This window comes from Cebidichthys violaceus, unplaced genomic scaffold (assembly GCF_023349555.1).
Source record: "Cebidichthys violaceus isolate CVI_PGR_0920_01 unplaced genomic scaffold, fCebVio1.0.p SCAF_5, whole genome shotgun sequence".
Lineage (NCBI taxonomy): Eukaryota > Metazoa > Chordata > Actinopteri > Perciformes > Stichaeidae > Cebidichthys > Cebidichthys violaceus.
Window position 1 is genome coordinate 15,691,371 of NW_027176705.1, and position 18,531 is coordinate 15,709,901.

Genomic DNA, 18,531 nt, shown 5'->3' on the forward strand with positions numbered 1-18,531 from the left:
ATTTGTCAATTTATTAATCTGTCAAATAGAAAGTTAATCCACAATTATTTCAGAAATAGAAACTGTATTTATTGTTTTGAGAAAACAATAGCTCCTTTTCATACCAGACTGAATATATTTGCGCTGTTTTTTATTGTTCAGACAAATCAAGCTGATTAAATCTGTCATCTTTTTTCGAGCATTATTTTCTCCAATTCTGTAGACGAAACAATGAATTGATTTAGAAGCAACCCCGATCAACTGTTTGACGTATAGCCTATCCAAAGTGCATGACACTCAATAACACAGACCTGATTTAATCTCTAACTTGGTTACCAAGCAGCAGTGATGTGATGCGTCACATGACCGTGTCGGATATACTCGCTCTGTATATCCTCGCCGGCAGATGTGACACTGTGAGCGCAGCCACACAGCAGACCGCCTCTCCTCCAGCAGCGCACGATGATCCAACTCCTCCGCTGTCGACCCGGCTGCTGCTTTCGGAAAACTCCAGACTGTCACGGATAGAATAAAGTGGTCAGTTCCTGAGAGAAACGCCGAGAAGTCTCCTTTTTTTCCCCCACCAGTTAAAAACTCCCGTCGCGGACTCTGCCTGTTCTGGTCTCTGGTTTCTGTGTTCAACCAACCGGCTCACCTGCAGAAGCCTAACGATGCGCTCCCGGGCTGCGCTCCCCCGGTAAGTCACCTCTCTGTCCGTTTTGTCCGTCCGTATGGGGCAGGATGAACTTGTAAATTAAGAAATACATGTTAACTGCACGTTTACTATTTTAGCAATGCAGTGGTTATTAGACAAATTGTGTCTTGTATCACCCCTAACATAAACATTACATAAAGTCTATTTTCACTGTAACAAAATGTTTATCAGCCACTTTTTATGGCTTTAGGCCAATCCCCAGGCCACTTCAGGAATTTTCCATCACATCCTGGCCTATCTTTGCCCTGTCTGTCATATTTGCAGCATTACAAACAGTTGAAGTCTACAGCTGCCAAATTCCAGAGCAGATAAAAAAAAAATAAAATCTTCACGTTGAAATGCTCCTCCTCTACTCTCCCATGGTTGTAATTCTAAATCCATGATGCTGGGTTTAGGAATGACAATGTTTTTCATGCAGACAGTGAGAGGGGCCCAGACATCCGGTCACGTTTAACAGCATCACTTCATTTCTACATATTTTGAGTCCGTCAGTGAACGGGCCTTGAGTACAGAAGTTCTCCTGATCAGTCCTCCTGTCCGTCCACAGGTTCACCTCCCTCCTATTTCTTCTCTTCCTTTCCCCCGTTTTCTCCTCCTCCTCCTCCTCCTCCCCCCGTCCCCAGTGGGTTCTCCAGCGTGTTCCTGTGGTCCTCGCACAGCAGACGGCAGCTCGATCAGCCCCTCACTTCCTGTCTCCGGCCCGCTTGGATGTCAACTCCCCCTGTGACCCAGAATGCCACAAGAGGGCCCCTCGGCCAAGCTACTGGGACCTGCGGCGTCTGCTGGCCTACGAGACGCTCCACTCCGATGGTCAACTCACCGAGACCGCCGTTGGGATCTATGGCTACGACCCCAGTTCTAACACCAGTCCCGCCTACTCCGCACGGTCGTCTGGGAAGGCCGAGCGATCACACGTCAGGAGGAAGAGACAGATCTTCGGCCATGATGGCCGCTTCAGCATTGCCGGTCAGAACTTCCTGCTGAAATATCCATTTTCAGTGGCTGTCAAGCTGTCCACTGGGTGTTCCGGTACATTGGTGGGGGACCGTCATGTTCTCACAGCCGCTCATTGTGTTCACGATGGTAAAAACTATGTGAAAGGAGCCCAGAAGCTCCGGGTTGGGTTTCTCAAAACCAAGCAACGGGACACACGGGCTTCTTCCTTTTACGCTTCCTCAAACTTCACCAACCATGTTGAAGGTGGCCCCGCTCCTTACGGCCCGCCAACCAACGACAAGATGAAATTCCAGTGGATCAGAGCCAAGCGCACCCATGTGCCCAAAGGATGGATTAAGGGGAATGCCAATGACATTGGGATGGACTACGACTACGCTTTGCTTGAGCTCAAGAAACCCCACAAACGCCGCCACATGAAGCTAGGAGTCAGCCCCCCGGCTCAGAGGCTGCCCGGTCAACGAGTCCACTTCTCAGGATTTGACAACGACCGTCCTGGCAAGCTGGTGTACCGCTTCTGTCGGGCCGGCGAGGAGACGTCAGACCTGCTGTACCAGCACTGCGACGCTCAGCCCGGCGCCAGCGGGTCAGGAGTCTACGCCCGGATGTGGGACGGCCAGCGCCAGCGCTGGGAGCGGAAGGTGATCGGTGTGTTTTCAGGGCATCAGTGGGTGGAGCGGCAAGGGGCGTCTCAGGAATTTAATGTAGCGGTGAGAATAACGCCTCTCAAGTACGCTCAGATCTGCTACTGGATAAAGGGAAACTTTGTGAACTGCCGGGAGGGGTGAGGGGTCTAGCTTCAAAAACACAGGCCCACTGCTTCCTCGTAATGGAATATTTGTGGCCGCAAGAACCCACACTTTTCACTCTCATTTGTAGCACTGAAGTAACATCAATATGAAGTGATTCATTTTGTTTGTCCCCCCCCACCCACACCCACCCACCCCCACACCCACACACACACACACACCCCAGTATAAGCAATGCATCCTCATACAATAAGTAACGTAAAGACAGACACATTTGTAAATCATGAAAAAGTGAATTACTTTTGTGTTAACTGGGGAAACTTTCAGGTCATGTGGTTTCGCAGAACAGGAGCAGGTTTATCCGTTTCTTGACACATTTATCCGGATAACAAAGTTATCTGGGAGACCCTCAGATCTGGAACATGGACTTAACAACAACAGGCTCTCAGAAAGAGCAGGACTATGGAAAACTGTTTCACTATGTATTCGAGCCTTTTTCCTTGCGCTAATACTAAAGATTTCACTGTTAAAACTCCTGGGAGTTTTTCTACTGAAAATGATTTTTGTTTTGTGGATGAATGTACAAGTCAACTACCAAAGGTGCTAACAAGTTTCTCTCCAAACTATCATGTAGGTTGATAACACACTAGTTATCTGCAGTGCACTCGGCCAGCTTGGAAGACTGTTCAACTTGTTACACGGGATGATATTAAAATGACTGCAGACGTCAAGGCTGCAGGTTACTTGTTTTGTGAGGAACATTTTTGTTTAGTGTTGTACTTTAATGCTTAGCTCCATCTGGTGGCAAAGATTAAACATTGCAGGTGTCCAGCATTACGCTCACCAGGCCTTCATCAGCCCTTTTTACTCAAAACATTTGTGGAAAACACAGAAACTGAAGTGAGAATGTGGCGAATTAAATGAAATATATACTTTGAAATAAGCGCCCGTGTCACAGATTTCTTATCCGACTGCTCAGAAAACACATCGCTCACACGACACAATCTCTGTTTAAACACCATTTGTTTTATTTTGGATGTCAAAAAGGCATTTTTATAAATGCTGTGGGTAAACTGAACAGTGTCAAAAGCTGAAATATGAGGACCAGCTGCAAAGACTTCTCCAGCAGTGCCACATTCAGCGACAGGTTAAACCACCAGTCTGAAACTGCATCCTAGGATATGGCACATGGAAAACAAACTCGGCGACCGAATTTGACAACGGACACAGTTCGACATGATCGGAATCAGTTCTAATCAACAGCTGTATGCTAGAGGAAGATCAAGTAAACCTCAATGTGGTCAAGAGGTGAACCTAAAATCTTATCAAATCTCATTCCTCTTCGTCCGCTGTGAACATGTGGCTTTTACCACAACAAAGAAGGCAGATTGAATGTGTCACTCGAGCAAAAACCTAACATTCAAATAAGAACTGACATAGAAGCAGGATTTAAAGCAAACTTAAATGTCGTCTTTCTGTGTCATTGAGATAAGGGCGAGTTAAAGTGGGACATAAGAGTAGAACCACTAAAAAAAAATAATTAAAAATGAAATTTATGTGATGGCGCTCAATCGGAGGCTACCAACTTCAAAAACATGACAATTCAGGTCAACAGCAACATTCAGTTGAAAAATGTGCTACATTCATGAGGAAAACGACGGGAACCAACACAGACGCACCAGAGAGCTGATTTCAGGGCAGTTTGCAGACAAAGCAGAACGATGGGCACGTTCATGGCATTTATGTGTAATCAACAGACTCCTCACACTTCTGAAGAGCAGAGCAGCACCGGTGATCCAGATGTGCACACATTGGCTGATCTCAAAAGTGTTTTCCTCCACCTCATCACTCAAAAAAAAAAAAATTTAAAAAAAATAACTTGACTGAAGCGGCTAATTCATAACCGCACAGGAAACATCAATCTTTTTTTAAGATCAGTAAGAGGAGAGGAGGCTCATAAAAGGAGGAACCCACTTGAGTAAAAAAAAAAAAAGAATTTTAGCCAGGTGTGACTTAACAGAAAGTCAACGACATGCAAGGCAACCTATTTGTAACACCATTCTGGTAACCGACAATACATGGACTGGTAATGAAGAGATGCATTCAGTCTTTACCCTCCAAGCCTTTGATTCTGCATTTCATCACCGATGGAAATGTGACCATTAAACATCCTTTGCTGTCAAAATCCACGCGAGAGCGCGGCGACCAATGACATATTTGCAGTGGGAGAAGGTTTAGTTCCCGGGACGCACCAACAGCAATCTGTATTGTTAGGTTCTGTAATCTACATCCAATTCACAAAGAGAAGGACCTGATGTGGTACGGTCCATCTCAGATACCATTATGGTTTGAGCATTCAGGCACCAAAAATATATATATAAAAAAAATAAAAAATACATTGACGGGATCACCTTTAAGAACACAAATGAGGCACACGCTAAACCATGGCAAGTCAAAGTGTTGTCAGACATCAGTAAGTTGACTTTAATCACCACCAGCTTACAGCAGCAGCCCTTCAAACTCCACTAAGTAACAACCAGGACAGGCAGGGCAGTCGAGCTGTTGCTGCTTTGATGCCAGTAGTATCTCAGTCCCCTCTCACTCGTTGAGACCCTGGTGTGAGTTTGTAAAGACTGCTGTTGTACCTGCCCTCCAGATAGCCAATGACGTGAAACAAGCAGATACGGATAGTAAAAACAAAAAGTGAATGAGGAAGAATGCAGACTTCTCTCCAGAGGCAGTAGATTAGAGTAGCTTAAGTGTTTTTTCCTCCAGACTGATCTCAAGTCAGTTCGTAGGAAAGTTGTATTCCACTTGGTGGTAAAACTCCACACTGATGCTCTGCTGCAAGCAAAAGTTTGATCATTTGAAGGAAAAAGCTACACCGCTCTCTCATCTGCACATTAAATATAAAGCTACTGCAGGCAGCTGTTTAGCTTAGCTTAGCATAAAGACTGGAAACGGGAGGAAACGGCTAGCCTGGCTCTATCTAACAGTTACGTACTGTAAGTGTGAAAATGACAATTTACTGTATTGAGGAGGGGGAGACAGAACCAGCCAGAGCCAAGAAATAGCCTGGAGCTTAACCAGCCGTAAAACGTACAAACGTTTTCACACTTCAATCTCTATTTGAATTAAACAAACTCAATTTCTACCATTTGACAGAGCAAAGCGGTTTCCTCGTTTCTAACCTTTGAGACGACACTCGCCTGCTGTGGCCTCGTATCTGATGGACACACCTCTCCACCTGAGAGCAAAGAAGCAAATTTCTCAAAATGTTGAACTTTTGCGTTAAAATCTCCAGTGAAAACATGCTGACGTTTTTACTGGTCAGAGCCTCGGGGTTGAAGCAGAACAATCGGGATTAATGATCACAGGCACAACTCACGGATCTGAGCCGCTCGCCTGGTTGAACTGACCGTCGGTCCTCTCTGTGATTGGCCACCTGCACTTAAAATATCTTTGGTGAGAGTCACCTCATGGCATTCCCTGACTTCCCTGTCGCCTAGCAACAACATTACACAACATGCTAATGTCGTCAGCGTGGTAATGCCCGGCGTAACTCGAAATAGTATACAAAATAAAAATATTCTTTAAATAGGTATATATAAACATTGCATTAAAAAGAGAACCGTATCAAAAAAAACGATTGTGAGTTCACAGTCTGGCCCCGGGGCCTCCGAGCGGGAGCGCCAGTCAACCCTTCAGCAGACCTCCACCCGTCTCCCCTCCACGTCCAGAGTTCAGAGGCGAGGTCTCGCTGTGCAGAGCCTCTACTGCGACTTGAGCCCCAGGCTGCTGGAGGACAGAGGGTAGGAGTAGGCTTTGCCCAGCACGATGCGGTCTCGGAGCAGTTTAAAAAGGACATAGTAGTTGCAGAAGAGAATAAGGCCCAGAGACAACGTGTGGTTCCAGCGCTCGGAGCGCAGCAGAGAGTATAACTGGTACAAAACCACACTGGACTCGATCCAGATCAGCAGGTTTAGGATCCGCAATGGCTTGTGGAACAGGAACTGGAAGACCAACAGAGAGGAGGAGAAGAGTAGAAAAGAAATTAAAGAGCATATAGATGGTCAAAGATAATGATGTTTAATAATATGCAGGGGATGGACACGATAACACAAGCTCTTGTGCAATAGAATAAAATACAGGGTTATAGAGAGATTACAGGCAGCCCCTGTAACCAGGATGAACCATCTTCAACCTGGTTATTGACCTGCTCTCCTACGTTTGTGTTGTTCGTTTTTCCTCACACAACCCCACCTGAACGATTCGGTTATTTGCGTTCATTTTTCACAACTTGTAAAAAAAACCCGAATCATTTCTTCTTCTTTCTGCAACACGTTGCTCTGATGACTCACTTAACGTGTCGCCTGGTGAGCTGAATCGCATCTCATCTCACAATCAAGCTACTAGGCGATCCACGGTTGCCTAAAGCTGGATTTACACTTCATCAGAAATGTGTAGGAGAAAACACAGTAAAGCCCAAGCTGACCGACCACATGTGGTATCTCCGTAGCCGCTGCTGCCCAGCGTGTAGTTGCGTTTTTGAGGAGGTGCACCACGTCGGCAATGGCGGCGCATACGCATGTAGCTGCCATGGGTACAGCATGCGCCCTTAAGGCAGGCGTACAAATCAGCTTAACACATTAAATATGTGGCTGGGCTAGAAATGATCTGCTGAAGTTAGCCTTTATTTTCTTTATTTTTCAGGTGAGGTGGTGCATATTTTACACTTTCATAGGTTGCCACAGCTGCGTGGTATTGTATTATATTGTAAAGGCGTCCTTATTATTTTGTCCGCCCTCATCTCGGTGAATAATTCACGGGTTACAGTACATATACTCACATAAAACCTTGCATGGGAAACATCAAAGGGCAGAGCGACGTTATAAGCTCCGACTGCCTTGTACAGAGATCGACTGTGTCGTACCAACACCCCCTGAGGCCAAATGGTACTTTCTGACCACCTGCAAACACAAATCCACACCACAGCACAAACTATTAGCGGAGGTCATTTTTGAACCCGTGTGTCATTTTTGGTTGCGTACAAATGTGCGCGCAGAGCGCCACTCACACATGCTGAGGCGCGTTGCTGTACGAGCCGTGCTCCAGTTTCTGCCAGCGGCCCAGGTGAGCTGCCGAGCGATGAAGCAGGTCGCAGTAGCTCGGGGGCAGCAGCTGACTCATCAGCATGACAAACGCATTGATCCACACCATGATCAGGTGCTCACATGACCAGCGCATGTCATAGTACTGGGTGCTCTGTTGAGGTAAAGCGAAAGCATGGGCAAGCGTACCTTGAAATGAACAGGCGACATGAATGGTGCTCAATAAAATAAACAGATACCAACCTTAACGAAGCAGAGAGGCAGGAAGGCTACGTAGTAAGCACTGAACAACGAGTTGAACAGCACTTCCTTGATTCGCCGGTTGAAGTCGCTCTTCAGCTCCTCCACCTCTGCCCGAATCAACTCCGGCGTGTGCGAGTGTGTGTGCGGTGGGCAGGTGTGCGTAGGCATGTGCGGCGGGCTGGAAAACTGCTCTCTGAGGTTCTCTCGCAGCAGGAAGAGGAAGTCACGCGGTCGAAAGAACGGGCTCTCCGTTAGGTCGGTCTGCTGGTGGTCGGCGGGGTACTCGCAGTCGGCCGGCGGCGTTTGGCTTTTCCCTCCCTCCTGATGGAAGCAGCATAGCGGGACGTACACACCAAATCTGGCGCGGTCGGAGGGCGGTGAGCAAACGAGGACAAAAAAAGAACAGAGTAGCGAGTTTTAGTTTCAAATGACGGCAGGATGAGTAGGGGAGACGTATGATGTGAAAACATCATGCATATCTAAAATGAGACACATTAAGGGACAGATAAAAAGGACAGAACAGCAAAACGCTCATCGTGAATGACCTGATAAATAGCTGCGAATCATTTGTTTTGAAAATCACGTGTGGTGGCCAAAAGGAAAAGTCTCATTAGTTTTATGCGTTTCTTTTTTCATCTTCCAGCGCTGCACCACGACAGCAATGCAACATTTGTGCATAAAAGCAATGGTTTGATAGAATGCAGTCCTTGACCTCTCTGGCACATACACAGAATCAAAACACGAATAAATCAAATTTAAATAAAGATTTTTGTCATTTCTTTCAGAGTTTGATGCCACAATAAAAAGAAAAGCGTAAAAACACACAACTCCATTGGCTTCCATTCAAACCTGTCAGGTGTTAATATGACAGCTGTGGTATTGTGGATCCTATGCGTCACGAACGTGTGTGTGTGTGTGTGTGTGTGTGTGTGTGTGTGTGTGTGTGTGTGTGCGTGCGTGAGTGTGTAAGAACGACAGTGCGCACTGTTATCCTCCTTCTATGATGGCGCCTTCAAGTGAGGGCATTCAGAACACAAAAAAAGACGACATAAACACTTTTGCTTTGCGATGTGGTCGGAAGACAACTTGTACAAGCACATCCTGGCCTTGAGAGGGTGGGGGTCGAGGGGAGATTCAAAGACTCACGGGTATCCCAGGAAGAGGAGGTTGAGCACAGAGTGGTTCTTGCAGAGGTTGACCAGCGTCCAGCAGAGCACCCAGCCGCACATGGTCAGCAGGCTGAGCCGGGCTGCGATCAGAACCACGTAGCGGAGCAGAGATCCGCCGCTGCTCTGAGACACCTGGACGAGACACAGTCCCTCAGTCGTCAGTGGGGTTCGATTCCCACAGGGGTTATGAGCACTAAAATGTGTTAGCTGATTGTTTGTGCAGGTCTGTCTGTGTGTCTGTTTACCTCTGAAGCAATGGTCCAAACGAGCCTCCTGGCCAACATGACTGTGATGAAGATAGCCAGGTGGTAGTCCATTAGATGAAAGTTCTGCTCAAATAGGGAGGAGAAAGCAGCCATCATTATTATTCCAGACATTATTTTATTTAAATTGTACATGATGAATTAGATCTGAGCCTGCAAAATAAAACTAATCAGTCTTGGTGTGTGCAGCCAAAAACAAAAAGCAAAGTCAAAAACATGACAAAACATATTTCAGTGTCATCTTTGATATTTTTCACACACAAAAATATAATCTGATGTTTATGATAGAGCAAGTTGGTATTTACTCTTGAAGATACTTGTAGCTCTGAGTAACCAAGATCTCAACCACAGCAGAGAATATGTTTGCAGAAATCGAAAGATTACCGATTACGCAACAGAAACTTAAAGTGAAAGAAACAGAGAAAGTGTGCGTGTGCGCGTGTGCGCGTGTGTGTGTGTGTGTGTGTGTGTGTGTGTGTGTGTGTGTGTTCTTACAAGCGAGGTAGAGGCGGCGGGGTGGCTGTATGGGTACCACCACACCGTCCTGTAGATGTTCATGTACTGGACAAACAAGGCCACCAGCAAATAAAGGAAGAGCAGGAACTCAAACAGCAGGCTGCTGTCCAACGGCAGCTCGGGGATCCTCGCGTGACGGACCGGCTCCGGAGTAATGAGGACCGAGAGCGGGGGCGCAGACAGACCCACCACGTTACTGCTCCTGAGAGACGAGACGAGAGACACACACACACACACACACACACACACACACACACACACACACACACACACACACACACACACACACACACACACACACACACACACACACACACACACACACACACACACACACACACACACACACACACACACACACACACACACACACACACACACACATCTCTGTGATGGAGGGCAAGGTTTGTGACCCAGCTGTACCTAGATACTTCTCAAACCATGAGCTTAAGAAGCACCTACGAGGCTCAGGATGAATCTCTTTAGGAGTAAATAACAGCCCAAACCAATCGATAACTGAGAAAAAAATCTCTGTTAGGGCATCCTGCCAGTTTTAAGAGGATTTAAGAGGATAATTAGTCATTTTAGCAACTATTTTGATAAACAATTAATACTTCTCCACTGTGAGAGTTTGTTGATTTTGCATACGTGATAGAAAATAGATTATCTGTGTGTCGATTAGACGAACAATGTGAAGATATCACCTCAGGAGCTTGTGATGGACATTTTTCATTGTTGTGACATTTGATAGACTTGAATCTATCGATCAAGAAAAGAAATATATATATATATATATATATATATATCTGCATGATATATAATACTTCAACAGTATCCTGTCTTATTCATACTAGTTTGTTACACTTATTGTATTGGTTTGTTTCTGCACTGTACTTTTGCTCTGCTTCATGCTCTTAGATGCTTGTGTAAGCGAGGAGATGTACTTATGACTTCTGGCGACTAGTAGTTCTCTTGAATACCTATGTTGAATACACTTATTGTAAGTCGCTTTTTGATAAAAGCATCTGCTAGATGACTAACGTAATGTGGTGTAAATATACATTTAAACAGATCTGAACGTTGAGTGTTAGAATTAGTCCTGCAACTAGAAATTACTTTCATTATTAATTAATATCCCAATTATTTATCACATATCAGCCAGTCGACTTGCATGGAATAGATCAATGATGTGAACGTAGATGTGTGGTTGATGTTTGCGGCCTAGGCTCTGATCTTCTCTGGGAGCGACAACTAATTCTGAGAATCAAGTCAGCTGCACAAACTAGTTTGCAGGTTGTGCTTCATTCATTGTTTAGTAACGTCAAAAATTATGGAAAGGGCCATAACAGACCAATGTGATGTCTTCAAATGTCCTGTTTTGAGCATCCAACGGTCCAAAACATAAAGATATTCAGATTAAAGTCTTCACAGCAGCTAATCTGCACACATAAGAATCTGGACTCAAGAGAACGTCAGATCGAAATGCTTCTTTTTGGACGCATCTACTTGGACGACAAAGAGCATTGAAGCCTTACAGTAAGAACATTTGAGTCCAGTGGAAAGGGCGTCAAACATATTTCTAAACAAACAATGTGAAGATTATTTCAAGCCAGAAAGATAAAGCCTGCATGAGGCTTTAACAACAGACAGTATTTGAGCGGGTTTGTGCGCTCACCTGTTCCTGCCTCCAACCAGAGTCTGCAGGGACGGCAGAGCAGAGCGACTGAGCTGCTGTCTGCTGGGGCCCCTGCGACCTCCTGGCATGGTCGCCAGTTACCGTTGTTTAGCTGCCGGGAGTCCTCCCCTTCTCCTTAACGTGCCACCATGTACAGCCAGGCCACTGCAGAGAGAAAGACAAGACTGCATCAGAACCAGAAAGGTAAACCAGTCATAAAAATACAAGTCATGTGGAGACGGAAGAAAACTAAAAAACCAACAGACCTGAGGACTAATCAACATTTACAGCAGCCTGGAGTCACATTACCGTATTTTCCGCACTATAAGGCGCACCGGATTATAAGGCGCACCTTCAATGAATGGCCTATTTTAGAACTGTTTTTATATATAGGGCGCACCGGATTATAAGGCGCATAGAATAGAAGCTACTACGGCACAGTACCGGTGTTTACCGCTATTACTTCGGCGACGCCCCTGACTACGGTAGCCGTAATGCTGCAAGCGGTGCGGCTTTGTAGTTTACCAGTCGTACTGAAACATTTTGACAGAGCGCCGTGTACAACCAGTATGGATCAACCAATTAACCAATTGATCCATATATAAGGCGCTCCGGATTACAAGGCGCACTGTCGTTTTTTGAGAAAATTAAAGGCTTTTAAGTGCGCCTTATAGTGCGGAAAATACGGTAAGTATGATTAGAGTATGAATCTGCCCCAAGGGATTTCCGTAACAAAAAGTAAACAGTACAACATAAAGAGTGGTTAAATTATTCTGGGGAGAGATTATTAGAGCACAGCTCATGTGATCAAGTTGTTTTTTTCCTTTACTGATATCAGTTTCTCCATCAAGTGTATTTGCCAATCAGCGTTATAGCGAACTGTCTCGTTATCATCAATCTGAGAGGGGAAATAAGCAATGTTTCTAGCGTTCTTCTTCAGGGTGTCATTAAAAACTGATGCGTTTGATTATTCAATACAAGGAGCGTGATTATCTGCAATGGTTCATTTGTGCAAGACGTGTAATGTTCCTGCAACGTACAGCAAAGTTAACATCCTGGGCTTTAGGTTAGACAAAAACAAAACATATCCTACCAGCACAGAGCTTTACAGCTGGTGAATGAAAGGAGTCTCCTTGAAAAACCCAACAACCCAACGTCAGCATGAGAATAGGCCGGTCACAATAAACACCATAAAGACTTATCGTACAGCACATGGACATGACCTTGATATTGTGTTTGTTTGTCAGGAACATTTTATCCAACATAATGCCAGAATCAACAGCTGGGTTTACTCTAACATTAGAACATTTGCAAAGATCTTTAAGAATTAACGGTGCATTCCTCTTTTAAAAAGGCTATACTGCCATTATTACCTCATGATGTCATCATGTTATCAGTGGCATGAAATAGTCTTAAAATGAAAATTTTATATTTATTGCAATTATTTCTGGGACAATTGACCAGCAGGAATTAGCCGTTGTGATAGGCCTACATGAGAATCATACAAACACATCCATGTTGATTCATTCACGGGGGTTTAAAGATGTCAATATTGAACCATCTGCCGGCGCGGCGCTGCTCTGATCGGCCTGTATCGGGAAAGCAACTGCGTGTCATCGTGACATAAACCGTGTCGGCGTGGTGCACCTCAGCCCTCACCAAGCTGCCGGGGTTTCCCCAGGAAACGTTGAGCCACTCGCATCCCGACGCATCTCCCTCCATGATCCGTTTAGTTAGTAGACGGTTCCCTAAAAACTACAGACACTTATTCAATATATTTGTCATGTGAAATAGAACATATTTTGTTTTAAGATCATTTTTGGCTTTTATTGGATATTTGACAGTTAAAAAAAAGGAATTTTTTTTCATTTTAGCAGAGGTTGTCAATACTTTGACATATAATAATTAGATATACTTGCTTCTTTTTTTTTTTGCCGCCCGTGACTGTAAACTGAACTTATTTGCATTTTTAACTGTTGGTCAGACAAAACAGGTTTTTCTTGAAACGTTTGTAGTATGGTGTCAACTGTTTGGTCATTTAGAGGGCGCGGTGTGTAGTGCTGTGTAACTGCTTTGCATTTCACACTTGGGTGGACAAAATATCAGACAAGCCTTTCAATATAATGCAATACAGCTCCATCACAAACTACAGCTTCGAAAGTCAAATCTGTTTCAGCCTAAGTTCTTGAAGGAAGCGTTAACTGTAGGACTGTTTACTGCATTACTTTTTGCTGGGTGTACTTAACACAGTGGCAAATGACTGCATGCAGGCCGACTCAAAGTACTTAACTGAGAGTACTTGGCTTTCACTTCATAAAAATGCTACCAGATCAGAGATCCTTATAAAAGCCCTCCTAGAGGCAACACAGAGCAAATCACCAAACCCACACCTAGCCGGAGTAAGAGACCGGTTCATACGCAGTCTGCCTGCTGAAGCTCATGTTGGAAAACCATCTCCAAGGACAAATTCAACGTGTGAATTTGCCCAGTGTACGTGAATAGTCATGTATTCGTTTGCAGGCCAGCTCGTTTAGATGGAGATCATTACGAAGGTGATGCTGAAATACCCGCGTGGTCGTAGATCGTTTTTTTGTTTTAAGATCCCGGTTAGAAACAGAAACGTATTAGTGTGGAGGGAGCCTAAGTCTGCATGAAATGACTGACAGGAAGAATCCACTCAATAGCCAACATATCTTTGAAGGGATTTGGGCTACATCAGCTGTCAGCAGACACTTTACACAGAATATATCCACCGTGTTCATCGAGACTGTCAGATGCTGAAACTGACACCGAGTCAGCCAAAACACTACCTGAGGAAGACACCTGAACCTCTTCTCAGCTCCCAGACTAGTACAAATGTATCAGGGGTTTGTATAATATGAATGGGATGCAGCCATTAATTAGCTCTTTATTGATTACGCCTGGACTTTATCCGGCTACGACAGTCAAACCAGTTGTCGTAAAGCAACGACCACTTAGCTCTCACTTCGTGTCCCTCTGCAAGCATCGTCACACTCATAGACATGTAAACTAATAGTCTGGATGTGGAAGGTTATGAATAATTCATTGCAATGTTGCCCTGCTTTGTGATATTTTTCTTCTCTCAGCACTTTTCCATCAATGAGTTCGTGGTCCAAACTATTTACAGTCATCATATTATGTCAATGGAGTATGTAATCCTGGAACACAGCTGCTTTGTTATTTTGGTTCATTATATTGGGCCATCTCAGTGTTAGAAATAAGAAAATGTAAAAAAGGGTCTAGAACCTTGTAGTTGGTCTGAAGAGACTCCGTTAGTTTAATTATTTCATTTACATTTTTGCGTTTGATATGTCAAACAATCCAAATTTTGGCCCCCATCACTGATGGAACTGCCTTTTTTGCAATTCAAAGGCATTCATTCAGTTTGTATGCAAACAACACATTTGGCAGATTTCAGCAGCTCCAGAAAAAGTACAACTTACCTAAATTCAATTTGTTCAACTACCCAAAAGTAGCGTTAAGTAATTACATCAAACAACACTTGCCCGACGTTACCGCCTCAGAACCGGATAAACGGGATATTTCTGGAACTAGAAAAATAATAGCTGTTCTTATACAATAAACTGCGACGCCTGAACTCTCCCTCAACAGAAACCATCAAATAAGTGGACGATAGTCTACATTATATACATACACGCTCTAGAAATGCCACACAGTGCTTAATTCACTGCATAGGCTGTATCACTCAAACGTTTAACTCCACAGCATTTTCCCTGAGTTATCCATCAGTGTAACTCTGCAGAGAGAACCTCGTTACATAATTTGGTCGGCTGTCCGAAGTCGACCAAATACTGGGAGGACATTGGATCCTCGTGACCTCAAGCTGATTATCCCCGACACAGCACAGGCACTGAACACATTAATGAAGCCTCATAAACAATTTATTTATGGCCTTATAGATGCGAAAAAAAGTTCTAGTCCAGCACTGAAAAACACCTGAAACACCTTCAGTACATCACTGGCTTGATGAGCCGTCTAATACTCTCCACTTGGAGACACTCGGGTTTGAAAATGCATCAATAAACATACATGATGCGTCCCGGCCCACTTGATGAGCCACTGATAGGCTCCTAAGAGCAAACATAAACCAGAGCCAGATAACATCTGACCTCCGTGTGCGTCAACATTTCCTTTATGCTCATAAGAAACATGATGAGAGAATAACAACATGCTCTGTGGCCAGTGTGTGCCTCCAATATTAAAGATGAATCTTCAACAGGAAGCAGCCGTCAACACACGAACATGCATCGCAAGGGACCAACATTACAGTTGAGTCAAAAGTGAAAACAGGAACCGTGAACTAGAGAGATTCACTACAGTGGAGGGATTGCAGGATGGTGTTTTGTGGAAGTGCAACACGTTTTTAGTTTTCCCCTAAACACAAGTCCTTTTAAAGTGTTAAAAAAAACAAAAACAAAAAACAGTTGTGGAATGAAACCAAGTACATTTACTCTGTACTAACTACCGTACTTGAGTATACATGCGAGGTAGGCTGAGAGCTCATGAAACCATGACTTTTTAGAGATACGTGGTTGTCACAGGACAAGCATACGACGATATCATAGAAAAAGAGGCATTGCTGTTAGTGTTGATTAAACTACCCAACGGTATACACGAGAGTTACAATCCGCCTTAATCATCTGCAGCAGTAAAATGCTAAACACATTAATGCAGCAGTATTATTAATCTGCTAGTATGGTTCTGAATGCAGGACTTGTACTGAGTACTTTCACAGTGTGGTATTAGTACTTTTACTAAAATATCTGAATACTTCTTCCACCACTGTTAAAAAGCGAATAAGAAGCGGGAGAAATGTTTTTAAAAATTAAGCCCTGTTGAGCGGAGAGTCTTCACTGTTCTTTGGGTAACACTTTATTAGTAAGTGTTGGTGTGTTTTTTCCAGAGACTTGCTAAGACATGCACCAACGCAAGACACCAGGCAGCAGCGATGTCATTTTGTACACGGCGGAAACTTGTGAACACACTTCAACAGCGACGTTAAAACATACGTGTACGCTCGCAGCTAGCTGTTAGCTTGTAAATGTAAAGCTACATAGTTGTTGTTTTTTTCCCTAATCTCCGTAAAGCCATCGTTACTCACACAACACACGGTGGGGTGAAGTGAAAGAGGATGCATCAGTCAGTTGTGTGGCTTCCAGCCTGACGAGTCCAGACAGCACCGAGCATTTTATCCGCCTTCCAGCTTCAATATACTCGGCTGCACTGGTGAGGCGACGAGCTACGACGGCACCGGCGATGCTGGACGGTCGCTTTCTCTCCGGGTTAAACACATAAAACACGGCTTTAAAAGTTAGCCGCGGGCTTCAGGAGCAACAGTGTAAATGCGTTGCACGGAGACCGACGTGGCAGACCCGTACCTCCTCTCTCTGCGACGTCATCAGCCCGCGACTTAACTGCACAGTCGCAGTTCGACCAAAGCGAGCGGCTGTTCTGGAGTCAGTGCAGTGCTGCTGTAGTGCTTTTAGTTTTTTATTAATGATTGTGTTAATTATTAATAACTTTAATTTAACTAGCATATTTATAATTAAGCAAATAACCACTATAATTGTTCTTTTCACCGAGGTACAACAGTATTAGAAGCTTTAAGTGCACATAAAACACCAGTTTAGGTACATCTAGTGGTTGAATGGGAGTTAATTTACTCAAGTATTGTACAAGGCCTACACGTTTGAGGTACTTGTACTTTACTTGAGTATTTACATGTTTTGCTCCTAACACTTATTATTTACTATTACAACAATCCTTCAATAAATCCTTCCTTCACTTTTTACTTGAAACTGTTTTAGAGACGTTTTGATTCAAGCCTTAGCAGATTGTAGTGCAGTTGACATATGCAGCGTCATAATGAGATGTATTTCTAATATTTAGTTTAAATGGAAATGTAAATTGGTGGAACACATCTCAGTATTACGTGATGAAATTCAGCAGCACCACATACTGCAGCATGAAGGAATGTTTTCCTACAGGACCAGCTGTAGCCTACCTAAAAAACTGTCAACTGAGTGTTAGTCTTTGTACATTTACATGTGGAGACAAGTTGTAACTGGATGAACGATGCTAGGTTTTTTGTGTTGCTTCTCTGTCAGATTTCACAGAATAGTGAAAAGTTTTCATCTTGTCACAGAGCCGAAAGTGACGCATTCAAATTCCTTGTTTTGATTGACCAACAGTCCGAAACCCAAAGAAATTCACTTTATCACATAAGACGGAGAAAAGAAGTGAATCCTCACAACTGAGAAGCTAAAACCAGTCAATATTTGGTATAGTAGTAGTATAGTAGTCAAGCAATTATCAAAATTGTTTCAGCTCAGAATTATGACTTGAGCTTCTGAGTTAGCCAATTCACTTCTGTTGTGAGCAGTCCCTACAACTGAAACACTTCTAATTAATACCTTTCACACACTTAACAGGTATTAAGATAATAAACAAACTGTCTGAAATTTCTCTCATCAACCAACATCAAATTCAAAATTCTGGATGAATATATCCTTGTTATCAATTCCTGATATTGTTTTAATTTGGACTGTTATTTGTGTTTTGTATAAACCTAAATTGAGTTAATTAAACACTTGGCTGTGTTTTAACATGAATGTATTTGCAAATTTTGGCAAGATTGTCATGATTGACTCTCAGCTGTTAACATGAATGCTCCAAGTAATTTTTTTTGAAGAAGTGAGAATTGAATGACAAAAACTCCCTTTTTTGATGCTTATTCAAATCAACTTGTATTCTAAGTAGCTAAAAATCTGTAGTACTAATAATTTTGACATAAACTGACCTCAATTAAGATTGATTGTAAGAACTTGACTGTCCATTAAAGTCTGGTTAAATTAGTAGTGCTGTGAATTCACTGTGTCCTATAACATTTTTTTGTGTCATATGATTGGTCACTTTGTTGTTGAGTCCAAGCTAAAGCACATGCTATTATTTAGCTACTGGAATCATTTTTAAAAGTTGAAGTGGAATATTTATGAACGACAAAAAAAGTGTTATCACATCAATAGACAGTTCTGTTGAACCAAAGGTAAAACCTTTATTTTTAATATCATAAATGAACACAAACTGACTGCAGTGTAAAATAAAAAAACATCAAC

General features: G+C 43.5%; 2 protein-coding genes across 2 annotated transcripts; one reads left to right on the forward strand and one right to left on the reverse strand.

Moving 5' to 3' along the window:
* The first annotated feature begins 300 nt into the window (after positions 1 to 300).
* On the forward strand, positions 301 to 3,341 carry LOC137887425 (serine protease 23-like). The gene is made up of 2 exons (XM_068730402.1): positions 301 to 676; positions 1,242 to 3,341. The coding sequence occupies exons 1-2, from the start codon at positions 651 to 653 to the stop codon at positions 2,434 to 2,436; spliced, it is 1,221 nt and encodes a 406-aa protein (XP_068586503.1). The 5' UTR covers positions 301 to 650; the 3' UTR covers positions 2,437 to 3,341.
* A 62-nt stretch (positions 3,342 to 3,403) lies between these two features.
* Positions 3,404 to 16,785, reverse strand: tmem39a (transmembrane protein 39A). Its single transcript, XM_068730401.1, has 9 exons — positions 16,518 to 16,785; positions 11,375 to 11,539; positions 9,679 to 9,901; positions 9,166 to 9,249; positions 8,898 to 9,052; positions 7,752 to 8,109; positions 7,475 to 7,662; positions 7,247 to 7,367; positions 3,404 to 6,410 (listed from the first exon to the last, which is right to left on the reverse strand). Exons 2-9 carry the CDS (start codon positions 11,461 to 11,463, stop codon positions 6,171 to 6,173), a joined length of 1,458 nt encoding a protein of 485 aa, XP_068586502.1. The 5' UTR covers positions 11,464 to 11,539; positions 16,518 to 16,785; the 3' UTR covers positions 3,404 to 6,170.
* Positions 16,786 to 18,531: the final 1,746 nt, after the last annotated feature.

Coding starts and splice junctions, on each gene's coding strand:
- tmem39a (XM_068730401.1), bottom strand. CDS start 11,463: ATGCCAGGAGGTCGCAGGGGCCCCAGCAGACAGCAGCTCAGTCGCTCT. Junction 8,110..8,897: donor CTCCTCTTCCTGGGATACCC/GTGAGTCTTTGA, acceptor CGACCGCGCCAG/ATTTGGTGTGTACGTCCCGC. Junction 7,663..7,751: donor TGCCTCTCTGCTTCGTTAAG/GTTGGTATCTGT, acceptor TTACCTCAACAG/AGCACCCAGTACTATGACAT.
- LOC137887425 (XM_068730402.1), top strand. CDS start 651: ATGCGCTCCCGGGCTGCGCTCCCCCG. Junction 677..1,241: donor TCCCGGGCTGCGCTCCCCCG/GTAAGTCACCTC, acceptor GTCCGTCCACAG/GTTCACCTCCCTCCTATTTC.